We start from the raw sequence: 17,634 nt of genomic DNA, 5'->3' as shown, positions 1-17,634 counted from the left end.
TTTCAGATTCTGTCTCCCAGGGAACCTGACCTAAGATGGGGACAACAGCAAGTCTCAAACTGAAATAAAAATTTTAAATTCATTTATAAATAAACTCGTCACATGTTAACATAATAACATTTTATGAAAAGTATATTTAGAAAACAATGACAATTATTATATAAATTTTCAAATACCTTTAATAGTTTAATGAATGACAGTTGGATTCTCATCTCTGCATTCATTCTGTAGCAATGTTGCATGTTACGCAGACCAGGAAACTACTCTCAGGAGAGAATGAAAGTGAAAAAGGAAAAAAGTTCTTGAAATTACTATGAAAATAATTTTGACCTAAGAGACCCCTGAGGATTCTCCGACCACTCTTTAAGAACTGCTGTTTGACATCTGGCCTGGTCTCTTCAAAAACTCATTGTTAAAAGACTAAAGGGATATGAAGGGAGGAGGACTGAGGAGGGGTATTGGCATGCTATTTAGTAATCTAAGTAGTCCTAGATGGAGGATTTCAGAAACAAGAATAGTGGGCAAAGAAAATGTTAAAATGGGAGTAAATGGAAACAAATACAGTGGAACAGAATAGCAGAATTGACTTATGATACTAAAAACAATGAAATTACTGGAAAACACTGGCATATAATTCACAGGGTTGATGTGACTTTGATTTAAAGTTTTTCAAGTCCATTTATTGTTACAGATAGAGGGACTCTTTGCAACCACGTGGATTGTAGCCTGCCAAGCTCCTTTGTCCATGGGGATTCTCCAGGCAAGAATACTGGAGTAGATTGCCATACCCTCCTCCAGGGGATCTTCCCAACCCAGAGATCAAACCCAGGTCTTCCTCTTTGCAAAGACAGAGCTAGTGTTTTGAAATACAGATTCAGTAGAATGTAAGAGACCGCAAATAACAGTGCCTTAAAAGTTGATCTTTTTATCCGCACATTTAATAATTCGTCTGCAGTTAGGTAGTACAGAACTGGTACAGATTCTCTTTCTTGTTTTCCATAACTCCTAGGGAGGTCTTAGTCACACAGCCCAATATGGCACACTCACATTCACATCCCCAGGAGTCAAGGAGAATAGGGGGCAAAGAGGCACATCAGTTTACTTTAAGGACAGGGATCTAGCATTACACACATTACATTCTTTCACACACTGCTGGCTAGCACTTAGAAACAAGAACAGAAATAGCTGCAGAGCCAGCTGGGAAATGACAAAGATGTATGACATCCAGCACTGGTAATGATGCAAGTAAGTGAATACTGAACATTGCTGGTAAGGATGTGAAATGTATGAGTCCTGTGGAAATTAAAATGTTAACACCAGTTTTAAAATCCGGGACTTTTGGTTTCAGCTTTGACATTTAAGGACCTTGGAAGTCATCACTCCCATCCTTAAAACAAGGAGAAAAAAATAGGAACAAACTGAAAATGAATGACTTTCTCTCCCTCAACTCTAGGAACCTGCAATTGTTAACTATTATTTTTTAAAGTTTTATTTATTTGGCTGCCCCGGGTATTAGTTGTAGCATATGGGACTAGGAATCAAACCCAGATGCCCTGCATTGGGAGTGCAGAGTCTTAGCCACTGGACCACCAGGGAAGTCCCTCTAAAATCTTTTAAAGAGAAGTTTTAACAGCAAAATTGAAGGGAAGGTACAGTGGTTTCCCGTATGCCCCCTGCACCTCCTGGCCACCCCATTACCAACATCCCTCACCAGAGCAGTACATTTGTTACAATGGATGGAACTACATTGACACATCATAACCAACCAAAGTTCAAAGTTCAGCCTCAGAATTCACTCTTGGTTTGTATGTTCATGAAAAGTGAAAATGTTAGTCACTCAGTTGTGTCTGACACTTTGTGATGATAGCCTGCCAGGCTTCTCTGTCCGTGGGATTTTCCAGGCAAGAATACTGGAGTGGGTAGCCATTCCCTTCTCCAGGGGATCTTTGCAACCCTGGGATTGAACCTGGGTCTCCTACATTGCTGGTGAATTCTTTACCATCTGATTTACCAGGGAAACCCTGTACATTCATGAGTTTGGACAAATGTCCACATGTATCCACAATTATAGTATCATAGAGTATACAGATATTGCCCTTAAAAATCCTCTCTGCTATGCCTGTTATTCCCTTTTTCACTCCAACCCTTGGGAACCATTGATCTTTTTGTTTCCGTAGTTTTGCCTTTTCCATATAGCTAGAATTACATAGTATGTAGCCTTTTCAGATTGGCTTCTTTCATGTAAAAATATACATGTAAATTTCCTTCATGCTTTTTTATGGCTTAAAAGCTCATAGACTTACTTACTTTGTGAAAATCAACGACTTTTCTTAAACCTATCAGAGAATTGAGGTGGCAGGGAAAACCACCACCCTGAATTGTGAAGAGATGGAAAATCTAGATAACAGCCAAAATCAGCTTACCTGGAGCTAAAGCCACATGAGTCATAAACTGTTGTGCTATGCTGTGCTTAGTTGCTCAGTCATGTCCGACTCTGTGACCCCATGGACTGTAGCCCACCAGGCTCTTCTGTCCATGGGGCTTCTCCAGGCAAGAATACTGGAGTGGGTTGCCATGTTGTCCTCCAGGGGATCTTCCCAACCTAGGGATTGAGCCCAGGTCTCCCACGTTGCAGGCAGATTCTTACCAGCTAAGCTACCAAGGAAGCCCTCATAAACTCTTGCTGCTGCTGCTGCTGCTGCTGCTGCTGCTGCTGCTGCGTCGCTTCAGTCGTGTCCGACTCTGTGCGACCCCATAGATGGCAGCCCACCAGGCTCTGCCGTCCCTGGGATTCTCCAGGCAAAAACACTGCAGTGGGTTGCCATTTCTTTCTCCAATACTTAAATGATAATTTTGATGCATTGCTGAAGGGGAGTGTGGATTAACTGGAATGTGAGAAGTTCTGGGGGCCCAGCCTAAGAGAATCCCTGCACTTTCATGGATTTTACCTCCAAGAACCCCACCAGGTTCTCAAGGTGAAGATCTAAGAAACACCCCTGCTCCTCGTTTGTAGGCTAGAAATGGGCAAGCTTTTAGAAATACACAGTGTTCTCCATTACAAAGGCCTGCTCTCCTAGTCGAATTAGATTATAAGAACCTCATCTCCTTGAGGGAAGGGCAACTAGCCAGTGCCAGCCCCCTCTAATCTCCCTGTCTCACTGAAAGGGAGAAGGGGAAAAAAGGCAGAGAAATACTTCCAAACTATTCAGATGCATTAAGAAATGAGATTTTAGTAATGTTCTTAAAATTATTCTTGAATGTACTGTGATGTCAATAAAGCTCTTTAGTTCAAAAAAAAAAAGAAATGAGATTTTAAATATAAGATTATAGAATGCTCCCCATCCCCCATACCTTAGCACCACCTTGATAGGGCTCCTGTACAATAACAGTGGATTGCAATGGAAAGAGCCACAACATACAGACTTGATTTAAGGAGGAGATATAAGGAAACTCAAAGACAATGTGGGAGGAGAACATTAACAGTAGAGGGACTTCCCTCCAATACGGGTTTGAGCCGTGGTCCACAAACTAAGATCCCTCATGCCAGGAGGCAACTAAGCTTGCACAGGGCAACTTTGGAGCCCATGCGACTACAGCCTGTGCTTGGCAGCAAGAGAAGCCAGCATAATAAGCTGGAACACTACAACTAGAGAGTAGCCCATGCTCTCCACAACTAGAGAAAGTCTGTGTGCTTCCAGGAAGACCCAGCACAGCCAGAGATAATAAATGATCAAATAAAAACAATGACACTAGGGGACAACAGAGGATGAGATGGTTGGATGGCATCACCAAATCGATGGACATGAGTTTGAGCAAGCTCTGGGAGTTGGTAATGGACAGGGAAGCCTGGCGTGCTGCGGTCCATGGGGTTGCAAAGAGTCAGACTCGACTGAGCAATTGAACTGAACTGAATGACACTAGAGAAAACTGAAACCTCTGGCACCTATAGCTGTAACAAATATTAACCGTGGTCCAGCTACTGGCAAGATTTACATAACATCTCACACTAAGGTCTAGTTACTTCAGTTTATGTTACCCAGTGTGCTTCCACAGTGACTTGGGGTAAAGGATCCACTTGCAATGCAGGAGACGCAGGAGACATGGGTTTGATGCCTGGGTTGGGAAGATCCACTCTAGAAGAAAATGGCAACCTGCTCCAGTTTTCTTGTCAGGAAAACCCTGTAGAGAAAAGAGTGGGGTCACAAAGAGTATGTGACCGAGCAACTGAGCACAGACACACGTATTACCCAATACATCATATACAGCTCTCAACAAACAATTACAATCTATGCTAAAGGTAAGAAAAAGTTGTCTGAAGAGAGGAAGCAAGCATTAGAACCAGGCTCAGATATGAGCTATATTTTGGAGTTATCAGATAGCAAATCCAAAATAACTGTGATTAATATGCTAAAGGACTCTAATGGAAAATGTAGACAATATGCAAGACAGGTAGGGCAAGCAAAGAGATGAAAACTTTAACAAAAGATTAAAAGAAAATGCTAGGAATCAACATTTTTGATAGGTTCATCAATGGACTGAATATAGTCAAAGACAATGAGCTTGGAGCTGTGTCAGTAGAAATTTGCCAAGCAAGTGTAAAGAGAAAAAAATAAATGATTAAAAAACAGAGCCACAGCAGAATATCCAAGAACTGTGAGAAAACAACAAAAGATGTTACATATATATAATTGGGATGCCAGAAAGAGAAGAGATAAAGGAGACATATTCTAAATAATGATGGCTGAGAGTTTTCCAAAATTAATAACACCAAATCACAGATCCAGGAAGCTCAGGAAATAACAAGCAAGTGAAATACCAAAAATTCTACACCTATGTATAGGTGACCATTGAAAAATGCAAGTTTTAGAGGTGCTGACCCCTAGAGCAGCCAAAAATCCACATACTGCTATCTCTGCCTCAAAAGCAAGGGAATTAATAAATGACTCACCCAAGGGCAGGAGGCTGCAACAGTCTGGATAGAATCAGTACTCAAACACTACTTCTTTTGGTTACACATATTGTGATCTCTATTCGAATAAAAACCTTTCCCCACACTTAAAGATTTGTAAAATGAAATAATGGCTGAGAATTTTCCAAAATTAATGAAAAATGAAAATATAGATACTATATTTATTTAATATAATCTGTGTATAAGTGCACCCTAGCAGTTCAAATCCATGTTATTCAAGCAGCAACTGTATATCATATTGAAACTGGAGAAAATTAAGACAAAGAGAAAAATCTTGAAAAAACCAGGGTTGGGGGTGAGGAAATCTTAACTATGGAGGAACAAGGATAAAAATTACATTGGGTTTCTCTCCAGAGATCATGTAAGCACAAAGAGAATGGAGTGAAACATTTAAAGTATTGAGGGGGGAACCCTAGCATTCTACAAAGCTACAGTAATCAAAATAGTATGGTTAGTACTGGCACAAAAACAGACCACACAGATCAGTGGAACAAAATAGTCCAGAAGTAAACCCACACACATCTGATCAATTAATCTATGACAAAGGAAGCAAGAATATACAGTGGAGAAACGATAGCCTTTTCAATAAGTGATGCTGGGAAAACTGGACATCTACATGTAAAAGAATGAATGAAATTAGAACAGTTTTTCATACCCTATACATAAACTCAAAATTAATTAAAGACATATTGTAAAACCTGAAATCATAATACTCCTAGAAGAAAAACATAATGCACTCTTGCAGGTCTTAGTAACCTTTTTTTTTTTTTTTTAGATCTGTCTCTTTAGGTAAGGGAAATGAATAAAAATAAGCAAACAGGACCTAATCAAACTTAAAAGTGTTTGCACAGCAATTAAACCATAAAAAAACAAAAAGGCAACCTACTGAATGGGAGGTTATAAATGATACATCTGATAAGAGGATAATATTCAAAATATAATAAGCGCTTATACAACTCAGGAGCGAAAACAAACACCTATTGAAAAATGGGCAGAGGACCTGAATAGGCATTTTTCCAAGGAGACATACAGATGACCAATAGACACACGAAAAGATGTGCAACATTACTGATCAGCAGGAAAATTCAAGTCAGAACCACAGGTTAGATACTACTTCAGACCTATCAGAATGGCTACTGTCAAAAAGACAAGAAATAACAAGTGTCAGCGAAGATGTGGAGAAAAGGGAACTCTAGTACACTATAGGTAGAAATGTAAATTGATACAGCCACTACGGAAAACAGTGTTCTGCTGTTGTTTCTGTTTAGTCACTGAGTTGTGTCCAACTCTTTTGTGACCCCATGGACTGTAGCCCTCCAGGTTCCTTTGTCTGTGGGATTTTCCAGGCAAGAATACTGGAGTGAGTTGCCATTCCCTTCTCCAGAGGATCTTCCTGACCCAGGGATTGAACCTGCGTATCCTGCTTGGCAGGTGGATTCTTTATCACTGAGCCACCAGATGATGGAAAACATTATGGATCATTACAATCATTAAAGTATATAGATCTAGGAACAGAGGATCAAAATGCATGAGGCAAAAACTGATTGACCTATATTCATGATAACCAAAAAGTAGAAACAATGAAAATGTTCACTAACAGAAAAAAATGGGTGAACAAAATATGCTATATCTATTCAATAGAATATTATTTGGCCATAAAAAGGAATGAAGCATTGATATATGTTACAGCATAGATGAATCTCAAAAACATTATGCTACATGAATGAAGCTGAAACAAAAGACCACATATTGTATGATTATTCCATCAATGTGAATTATACAGAATAGGCACATCCATAGAGGCAGAAAGCAGATGAATGGTTCCAGGGACATTGAGGAGGAAGGATTGGGGAGTGACTGCTAAATGGACATGGGGTTTCCATTCGGGGTGATGAAACTTTTCTGGAATTAGTGGTGATAGTTGTATACCTCTGTGAATGTACTAAATGCCACTGAGTTGTACACTTTTTAAATGGATAAAATGTGAATTTTATCATAATAAAAATGACTAATAGAACTGTAAGATACTTCAACATCCCACTTTCAATAATTGACAAATCTATCAGGCAGAAAATCAGTAAGAACATATCGTTGAACTGAATAAGAGGATTGATAAGCTGAATTTTTAAAAATGTTTATTTATTTGGCTGTATCGGGTCTTAATTGCAGAGGAGAAGGGGACGACAGAGGATGAGATGGTTGGATGGCATCACCGACTCAATGGACATGAGTTTGAGCAAGCTCTGGGAGTTGGTGATGGATAGGGAAGCCTGGCGTGCTGCAGACCATGGGGTTGCAAAGACACGACTGAGCGACTGAACTGAACTGAGATCATTGCCAAGTGCAAGATCTTTGTTGCAGCATGCAGGGTCTTTTTAGTTGCAGCATGCAGGATCTAGTTCCCTGACCAGGGATCAAACCTGGGCCCCCTGAACTGGGAGCTCAGAGTCTCAACCACTGGGCCACCAGGAAAGTCCCTTGATCAGCTGAATTTACTTGTTGCTTATAGAATACTTCATCCAAAAACAGCTGAGTACACATTCTTCTCAACTCATTTCAAACATTCACCAAAATAGACAACTTTTTGCCCATAAAACACACCTAACACATTTTAAAGACTAGAAATCATATAGAGTATGGCCTCAGACCACAATTCAAATAAACTGTAAAACAATTATAGAAAGCTGAAAAAAGTCACAAAATATTTGGAGATTAAGCAACACATTTAATATTTATTTATTTATGTTTGACGGCATTAGATCTTTGTCGCTGCTCACAGGTTTTCTCTATCTCTGGAGAGCAGGGCTACTCTCTAGGGCAAGGGCTTCTTGTTGCCGTGGCCTCTCTTGCTAGGAAGCACAGGTTTGGGCTCTAAGGTGTGTGGGCTTCAGGATTTAGTTGCCCCACAGCATGTGGGATCCTCCTGGACCATGGATCAATCTGGTGTCCCCTACATTGCAAGGCAGACTCCTAACCACTGGACCACCAGGGAAGCCCTCAGTTCAGTTCAGTTCAGTTCAGTTCAGTTGTGTCCAACTCTTTGTGACCCTATGGACTGCAGTACACCAGGCCTCCCTGTCCTTCACCAACTCCCGGAGCTTGCTCAAACTTATGTTCATCAAATCGGTGATGCCATCCAACCATCTCATCTTCTGTCATCCCCTTCTCCTCCCGCCTTCAATCTTTCCCAGCATCAGGGTCTTTTCCAGTGAGTCAGTTCTTCATACTAGGTGGCCAGGGAAACCCTAAACAACACATTTATAGATAAAACAATTATTTTCAACCAAATGAGGATACAGTTTATCAAAATTTGTCAAGTGCAGTGAAATGAATACTTGGAGAGAACGTATAGCATTAAAGTCCTATATTAGAAAAGAAGAAATATCTAAAATCAGTAATTTAAGCTCCCACTTTAGCAAATGAAAGAGGAGCAATATAAACCTAAAGCAGGCAGAAAGAAAGCAATAATAACTAGAAATCAGTGAAATTAAAAACAGGGAATCAATAGAGAATAATCAGTGGGAACAAAAGCTAATTCTTTGAAAAGATCAATATGTTGATAAAACCCTAACTAGTCTAACCAAGCAAAAAAGATGAAAAACCTATAAATCTCTTAGGAAGAAAAATGTAGGGGAAAAGCTGACATTGGATTGGCTATGGCCCCAAAAGCACAGACAGTAGAAGAAAAAATAGATATACTGGACTTAATCAAAATAAAAAACTGTGCATCAAAATACACTATCATGAGAATGAAAAGACAACCCACAGAATGGAATATTTAAGACAAATTATTAACACCCAGAATATATGAAGAATTTCTAACAACTAATAACAATTCAAAAATTGGGAAGTGAATTTTATAGACATTTCTCCAGTGAAGATACACAGATAACTAACAAGAACATGAAAAGACACTCAACTTCTTTAGTCATTACAGAAATGAAAAATCCAAGACCATAATGAGGTACCACTTCACACCCACTAGGATGACTATTATTTTTAAAATGGACTAGGATGACTGTATAAAAATGGAAAATAAGGCTTGGTAAGGATGTGAAGAAATTGGAATCCTTGTGAATTGTTGGTGGGAATGTAAAATAGTGCAGCTGCTGAGGAAAAGAGTTTGGCAGTTCTTCAAAAAAGTTAAACTTCTAATTTACAGAAAATGTAGAGGAAAAGTTAAGTAATGCCAAAAAGAAGCACTCAGGCAAATCCCAAATGTTGCATATTCTGTTGGACAGTTGATCTATTCAGTTTCAGTAAGTCTATGGCATGAGAACAAAGAGAGGAACAATCTAGATGAAAAGAAACTTGAACCACAAAATTCAAAAAATTTAAATTCAATAAAAATAAACTTCATTTTAAAATTAAAAAATAAACTTGAGAGACTTAATAATCAAACATACAGTGTATCATTTTAAAATTAAAAAATAAACTTGAGAGACTTAATAATCAAACATACAGTGTTGACTCTGTTCGGAGCCTTTTTTGATGAAACCAACAATGCTGTGCGACTCTTTGTGACCCCCATAGACTGTAGCTCACCAGGCTCCTCTGTCCATGGCATTTCCCAGGCAAGAATGCTGGAACAGGTTGCCATTTCTTTCTCTAGGGGATCTTCCTGACCCAAGGATCGAACTCATGTCTCCTGCTTTCTCTAGTTGTAGCAAGCAGGGACGACTCTTCGTCGCAGTGCACGGGCTTCTCATTTCAGTGGCTTTTCTTGTTATAGAGCATGGGCTCTAGCGCAAGTGGGCTTCAGTAGTAGTGGCTAGCAGGCTCTAGAGCACAGGCTCCGTAGTTGTGGCGCACAGGTTTCATTGCCCTACAGCATGTGGGATCTTTCTGGAACCAAAGATCAAACCTGAGTCCCCTGCATTGGCAGGCAGATTCTTAACCATTGGATCACCAGGGAAGTCCCAAGAGAAAGTGCTTTACTCTCACAATGAAATACTTATTATATAGCAGTCAAAATGAATGAACTGCAATGACACACAACAGTACAGAAAGTCTCAGTGATAAAATAATATTAGAAGAAAAAGTAAATTCCAACGATGAAATATAATGACTTAACTTTTTTAGAAAGTTAAAAAAAAACTAAATAATAATATACTTTTTATCAAAACATATAGATGCAGTAAAACTGCATAAAAACAAAGCAAAGGACTGATGAACACAGGGTCCATTACTCTACCTGGAGAGGAAGGAGGATGGTTTATATATATGTATAAACTAAAACTATATATATATACATATATATACATAGATATATAACTATAATATATATATAAAACTATATAACTATAATATATATAAAACTATATATATATAGTTTTAGTAAAGTAAGAAGCATGGGCACGTGCTTTATTTAATCATATTACATTGGCTTCTCTCTTTGGATTTAGTGTAATAGGCTCAAAGTTTGCCAAAGGCCCTATAGTGTGGTTAGTCTTGTTGTGGGAAAATTGGATGCTTTGGGAGCTTGTAGACCAGAGGAAATGGGTTCAAGAAGATCTTTAATAAAAAAGAACCCCATGTCCTATTCGTCACCACTGGGCCTAGTTGGAAAGTTCTTTTACCAGGAGTTGAATGGGAACTGGGTATGTTGAACCAAGTTGAAATGTAGAAGGCAGAGGCCAAGATCCCTGGGGATAAAAGATTATTTTCAATTCAAAAGTGTGGGATGAGGGAGACAAAACACAGAGGGGAGAGAGGAAATGAAGAAAGTCATCGCTACTTTAAGATTAAAATAAACTTTAAGGATGCCTGAAGGCTTCAACACACTTAAAATCAAATAAATGCAATACAAAAACACATAGAGCCTACATGAAAATTATTTTTATGTAGCTGCATAGAATTCTGTTGAGTATTAAACATATCAAATTGAATTTTAGAGACACTGGACTATAAATGGTATTTTTATATTGTAGTTCTCATGTTTTTAAAGCCTATACACATAGATCTGAGATATTTGTAGGCTCTTGAATAGTCCACAGGTATCAGGTTGTTCACCCAGCATTACTTCATCCTTCACTCCATCCCTGACTCATGTCTCTAAAACTTGCCTACCCACTTCCTTAATGACTAAAAGTCTTTTAATTTATTTTTTTCACTCTTTCTCTTTTTAAAAATTGAGTTATAATTTATACAAAATAAAATAAAAACCTTAAGTATGCATCATATGCACATAAGTGTGTATCCCTCACCTAGATCAACAAATAGAATATTTTTCATTCCTTCAGAACGTTCCCTTGGCTCCTTCCCAGACAATAACTATCATCCTCTTCTGAGGTGATCACTCTTCTGACTTCCATCTCTATAGATTAATTTTGCTTGTTTTATTTTTTATAGCTTTATTTTTTAAATTATTTATTTTTTGGCTGTGCTGGGTCTTTGTTGCTGTGCACAGGCTTCTCATTGCTGTGGCTTCTCATCTCTGTGCAGAGCACAGGCCTTAGACATGTGAGCTTCAGTATTTGCAGCTCACTGGCTCTAGAGCAGAGGCTCAGTAGTTATGGCACATCGGCTTATTTGCCCTTTGGCATATGGGATCTTCCTGCACCAGGGATCGAACCTGTATCCCCTGCATTGGCAGGTGGATTCTTAACAACTGGACCACCAGGGAAGTCCTAGTTTTGCTTGTTTTAGAACTCCATATAAGTGGAATCATACATTGTCTTTGGTATCTTGCTTCATTTGCTCAGATGTTGTAGGATTCATCTATATTGTTGTGTATAGCAGTTTATTCCTTTTCATCGCTGAGTTAGGGTACCACAGTTGTGTATCCAATCACCTGTTGACAAATAGTTGGATTGTTTCCAGTTTGGGACTGTTACAGATAAAACTACCATGGGAATTCCTTGGTGGTCCTGTGACTAAGACTCTGCATTTCCAATGCAGGGGGCCTGAATTTGATCCCTGATCAGGGAACTAGATCACACATGCTGCAACTAAGACCTGGTGCAGCCAAATAAATAAATAAATATTTTTTTAAAAAGGAAAAAAAGTACCATGAACATTTGTAAACAAGTCTTGGTGTAGATCTCTCTTTTCACTACTCTTGGATAAATAACTAGAAGTAGGTTGGCTGGGTCCTATAGAATGGGAGCCCCAACCTACCTCTTGGATCTAATGCCTGATGATCTGAGGTGGGACTAATGTAATAATAATAATAGAAACAAAGTGCACAATAAATGTAGTGTGCTTGAATCATTCTAAAACCGTCTCCCTGCACCCCTGTCTGTAGAAAAATTGTCTTCCATGAAACTGGTCCCTGGTGCCAGAAAGGTTGGGGCCCACTGATATAGAAGGTATATGTATGAAAGTTCTAAATTTTTGATACTGCTAACTCAGTCTTAGTAGTTTCATTTTCTTAGCTTGGCAACCTATGGAAATATTAGCCACATTTGTATACAAGTGGCAGTTTCAACTGATAACTTCGTGACCAACAAATACAGATGAACGTCAGCTGCACCAGTCTTTGGGCAGAGCTCAGACTGTCAAAGCCAAGGCAAAGCTTCAGCAGTTGTTCCTGGGGCATAATTAATGACTGTTTCAGTGGTCCCAGATAACCAGCTGCCATTTCTCCTCTAGCTAAATTTGACAACTGAGAGCAACATGAGCAGCCATTTTATGTCATACTCCTCATATAGTCTCTGTTAAATGAACTTGGCAGAGAGCTATACTATGAGTGCTTCCCCATTTCCACATTGCTTCAAGTCACATATGTTTATATCAGCCTTAACCTTTGTGAAATTTTATTTTCTTGTTGCATGTTGGACAATAACTTTCTAAGATCTCCTAGTGTCTAGCAGGCAAGTGTAATTTCTGCTATGTCTGGGAAGTTCCTCCAAAGGACAAATACTGTAGGCACAGAATAAGTCACAAGTGTTCCTTGAAATATGAGACACCAGAACTGGTCTGATCTTTAAATAAAAAGCTCACTCTCAGGAGGGAAGTGAAGGCACTGGAGATGTAGTGGTTGAGAATCTACCTTGCAAGGCAGGGAGCATGAATTCAGTCCCTGGTTCTGGAAGATTCCATATGCTTTGGGGCAACTAAGCCCATGTGCCACAACTACTGAGCTAAATTGCAAAAGATCCCACAGGACACCACAAAGACCCTGGGTGTTGCAACAAGACCTGACACAGCCAAATAAAACTAATGAATTGGGGGGGGAAAAAAAACAGTGAAGTGAAGGTAGACATAAAAGGTGGTGGTGCAGCTTGCAGCAGAAGACAAATAAGGTATGTCCCATGGGCTGACCGACACCCCTAACATTAGAGGTGGAAGAGAGGTACCTCTGAATAAAGGAATTTATCTTTTACACAATCCTAAGACACTGGTTTGGTCTTTAGTTATCTGGGGAGATACAAATGTTACAAGAGAGAGATTATAGCTGGGCTTGAAATTTTCATTAAGGATAAAAATGTGATCTTATTTTCTTTCTTTGGTTATATTAACTAGAATACAGAAAACTATTTGCTGTTTCTTCAAAGACAACTATGTAAATATCCCATTCCATCTTTTGTCTTTTAAAGTAATGCTTCTCAAATTGTGGTGAAAGACAAGATCTTGTTTCTTTGTTTAAGATTAGCAACCTTTTATGGACCAAGACTTTTGGAAAATATTATTATACATATTTTGTTGTTATATATTTTATATATTTTTATGACATAAATTTCTTGAAAAGTAAAAAAGACATATATAACACATGCTCTAATTTATGTCATTTCTAGATTAATAAGCATAGAATTATATTTTCATAAATATAATCAGAACAAACATAACAGGGAAAAGAAAATAATATTAAACACTTCACATTGTTCATTCAAGTGTGCATAGGGGTGACACAAAATTACTATTATAACTTTTGTAGTTCTGTAATCATAACAAAGAAAGCATAAAGGAAATAGCAATTCTCCATACCGTGTCTATAAAAAACACACTTTGAACAAACACTGTGTATAATGCATTTTTCAGTTTCTATGACCAGTGAGCTCTTTAAGTTGTTGAATAGAAAGTTACCTCTTCTGTGCTACCCAGCTGCCATCTACCTGTTACTCTTACCTCTGTCCACAGGCCCCAGAGTCTACACTCTTAATTCTACCCTGGTAATAACAAGCAAACAGCACCAGCCTCTGTCACTTCCAGGAGAGTCTCACCTTGGCCCTTACCTCACAGGTTTTACCAGGGGTTCCTCTCAGGAGTGCTTCCTGTTCCTAAGGCCTTGTCCTCTTCAGTTCAGTTCAGTTCAGTTCAGTTGGTCAGTTGTGTCCGACTCTTTGCAACCCCATGAATTGCAGCACGCCAGGCCTCCCTGTCCAACACCAGCTCCCAGAGTTCACTCAGACTCACATCCATTGAGTCAGTGATGCCATCCAGCCATCTCATCCTCTGTCGTCCCCTTCTCCTCCTGCCCCCAATCCCTCCCAGCATCAGGGTCTTTTCCAGTGAGTCAACTCTTCACATGAGGTGGCCAAAGTGGAGTTTCAGCTTTAGCATCATTCCTTCCAAAGAACACCCAGGACCGAATTCCTTTAGAATGGACTGGTTGGATCTCCTTGCAGTCCAAGGGACTCTCAAGTGTCTTCTCCAACACCACAGTTCAAAAGCACAGTTCAAAAGTCTTCAGCGCTCAGCTTTCTTCACGGTCCAACTCTCACATCCATACATGGCCACTGGAAAAACCATAGCTTTGACTAAACGGACATTTGTTGGCAAAGTAATGTCTCTGCTTTAGGAAGTAACAGTTAGAACTGGACATGGAACAACAGACTGGTTCTAAATAGGAAAAGGAGTACGTCAAGTCTATATATTGTCACCCTGCTTATTTAACTTATATACAGAATACATCATGAGAAACGCTGGGCTGGAAGAAGCACAAGCTGGAATCATGATTGCCGGGAGAAATATCAATAATCTCAGATATGCAGATGACACCACCCTTATGGCAGAAAGTGAAGAGGAACTAAAAAGCCTCTTGATGAAAGTGAAAGAGGAGAGTGGAAAAGTTGGCTTAAAGCTCTACATTCAGAATACTAAGATCATGGCATCTGGTCCCGTCACTTCATAGGAAATAGATGGGGAAACAGTGGAAACAGTGTCAGACTTTATTTTGGGGGGCTCCAAAGTCACTGCAGATGGTGACTGCAGCCATGAAATTAAAAGATGCTAGTCCTCTTACTTCCCCCCAAAGAATCCAATTTGCAGGGCTTCCCTGGTGGTCCAGTTGCTAAGACTGCATGCTCCCAATGCCAGGACCCTGGGGTTCAATCCCTGGTCAGGGAACTAGATCCCACTGCTGCAATTAAGAGTCTTGCATAGAGAGTCATGCAATGAAGATTGCGTGTCCTGCAACTAAGATCAGCATAGCCAAATAAATAAAAATATTAAATAAATGAACAAAAAATTTAAAAAGCCCAACAACAAAGAATCTGATTTGCAGATATCTCTAGTTCAAACAGTGTGATTTTTGCCCATGTATTAAACTCAGAAACATTGTCTCTTCACCCAAAATCTTCACTCTGGGTCCATGTTTGTATTCCTGCAAGAAACCATTTCTCTGCTGGTGGGTCCCTGTGACAGTTTCAGCCCACCTTTTCTTTGCTGATTTCCATTATAAATGTTGGAGGAATTCAGTACTTTATTCTCCAACTGACCTTGTGACTGAAGGTGACCATGTGTCATAAATTTGGCCAGTGATACATAAGCAGAAATATTTGGAGGTCGAGCTGTTAGCATTTTCTTTCTTAATGAAAGGGGCACAGTTATTTAGCAAAGACCTTCCTTTTACTTTTTGCCAGCAGCAGAGACCAACCTTGATTCCCTGATAAGGCACCATTCCCTGTGAAGATCAGCCTGGTAGACGGTGAATTGCATTAGATCTTTCCAAGCATCACTAACTAAGACTCATGGAATTCTTTATCCACCATTATGGCTTCCTGTTCAGACTCTTTGTCTGAACAAGAAACTAATTTCACAGCGAAGGAAGTGCAGCAGTATATTCATAGCCAGGTATGTTCGGAGACGGGTGGGGAGCTGCCCAGGGTCTTTGTTTTGGTGGGGCACTGGGCTCCTGAGTGCAAGGGCTTCAGTAGTTGTGGCATGTGGGCTTAGTTGCCATGAAGCATGTGGGATCTTAGTTGCCTAACCAGGAATCAAACCTGCGTCCCCTGCATTGCAAGGTGGATTCTTAACTGCTGGACCACCAGGGAAGTCCCTTATTTTAATTTTATATACAAGAAGTTGTTGGAGGTTAACCTTACAATTTATTCTCTCAGTTCAGTTCAGTCGCTCAGTCATATCCGACTCTTTGAGACCCCATGAACAGCAGCATGCCAGGCCTCCCTGTCCATCACCAATTCCCAGAGTACACCAAAACCCATGTCCATCGAGTAAATGATGCCATCCCACCATCTCATCCTTTGTCGTCCCCTTCTCCTCCTGCCCTCAATCTTTCCCAGCATCAGGGTCTTTTCCAATGAGTCAGTTCTTCGTATGAGGTGGCCAAAGAATTGGAGTTTCAGCCTCAACATCAGTCCTTCCAATGAACACCGAGGACTGATCTCCTTTAGGATGGACTGGTTGGATCTCCTTGCAGTCCAAGGGACTCTCAAGAGTCTTCTCCAACACCACAGTTCAAAAGCATCAGTTCTTCGGCGCTCAGCCTTCTTCACAGTCCAACTCTCACATCCATACATGACCACTGGAAAAACCATAGCCTTGACTAGACAGACCTTTGTCGGCAAAGTAATGTCTCTGCTTTTGAATATGCTATCTAGGTTGGTCATAACTTTCCTTCCAAGGAGTAAGCGTCTTTTAATTTCATTGCTGCAATCGCCATCTGCAGTGATTTTGGAGCCCAGAAAAATAAAATCAATTTCCCATGAAGTGATGGGACTGGATGCCATGATCTTCACTTTCTGAATGTTGAGCTTTAAGCCAACTTTTTCACTCTCCACTTTCACTTTCATCAAGAGGCTTTTTAGTTCCTCTTCACTTTCTGCCATAAGGGTGGTGTTTAGAAGATACATGCTGTCATATTTAGTAGAGAAGTATGATACTTAAATTTGTTTTCTTTTTGTAATCAATTAATTTATTTTGGGTGGTGTCAGGTCTTCCTTGCAGCATGTGGGCTGTCCTAGTTCTGGCACATGGGTTCAGTAGTTGCAGTGCTCAGGCTTAATTGTCCCACAGCACATGGAATCTTAGTTCCTGGAACAGGGAGCCAACTCACATCCCCTTCATTGGAAGATGGATGGACTCTTAACCACTGGATCACCAGTGAAGTCCCTATAGTATATTATTGAAATCAGCCTTTCATTTAGAATTTTTTAAAGCCTTTCCCTTCTCCAGGGGATCGTCCCAACCTGGGGACTGAACCCAGTTCTGCCACATTTCGGATGGATTCTTTACCAGCTGAGCCACAAGGGAAGCCCGAGAATACTAGAGTGGGTAGCCTATCCCTACTCCAGTGGATCTTCCCGACCCAGGAATAGAACCCGAATCTCCTGCATTGCAGGTGGATTCTTTACCAACTCAGCTATCAGGGAAGCCCTCTATAATCACAAAGTTAAAGTAATTAAAGGAAGAGGCTCTTAGACTGAGGTGACCCTAATGCCTTGGTCGCCTATGTAAGCAAACCAAAACCTTAACCCAGATTC

General features: G+C 39.9%; 1 protein-coding gene across 1 annotated transcript in view; it reads left to right on the top strand.

Annotated features, from left to right (window-relative positions):
* Positions 1-17,634, top strand: part of ZNF568 (zinc finger protein 568) — a 70,258-nt gene that overhangs the window by 29,038 nt on the left and 23,586 nt on the right. The window contains 1 exon segment of the mRNA XM_012190289.5: positions 2,516-2,531. Coding sequence (XP_012045679.3) covers positions 2,516-2,531 — 16 coding nt within the window.

This window comes from Ovis aries, chromosome 14 (genome assembly GCF_016772045.2).
Source record: "Ovis aries strain OAR_USU_Benz2616 breed Rambouillet chromosome 14, ARS-UI_Ramb_v3.0, whole genome shotgun sequence".
Taxonomy (NCBI): Eukaryota; Metazoa; Chordata; class Mammalia; order Artiodactyla; family Bovidae; genus Ovis; species Ovis aries.
The sequence above is the reverse complement of the archived record's forward strand: the minus strand, read 5'-3'. Positions and strand labels throughout refer to the sequence as shown.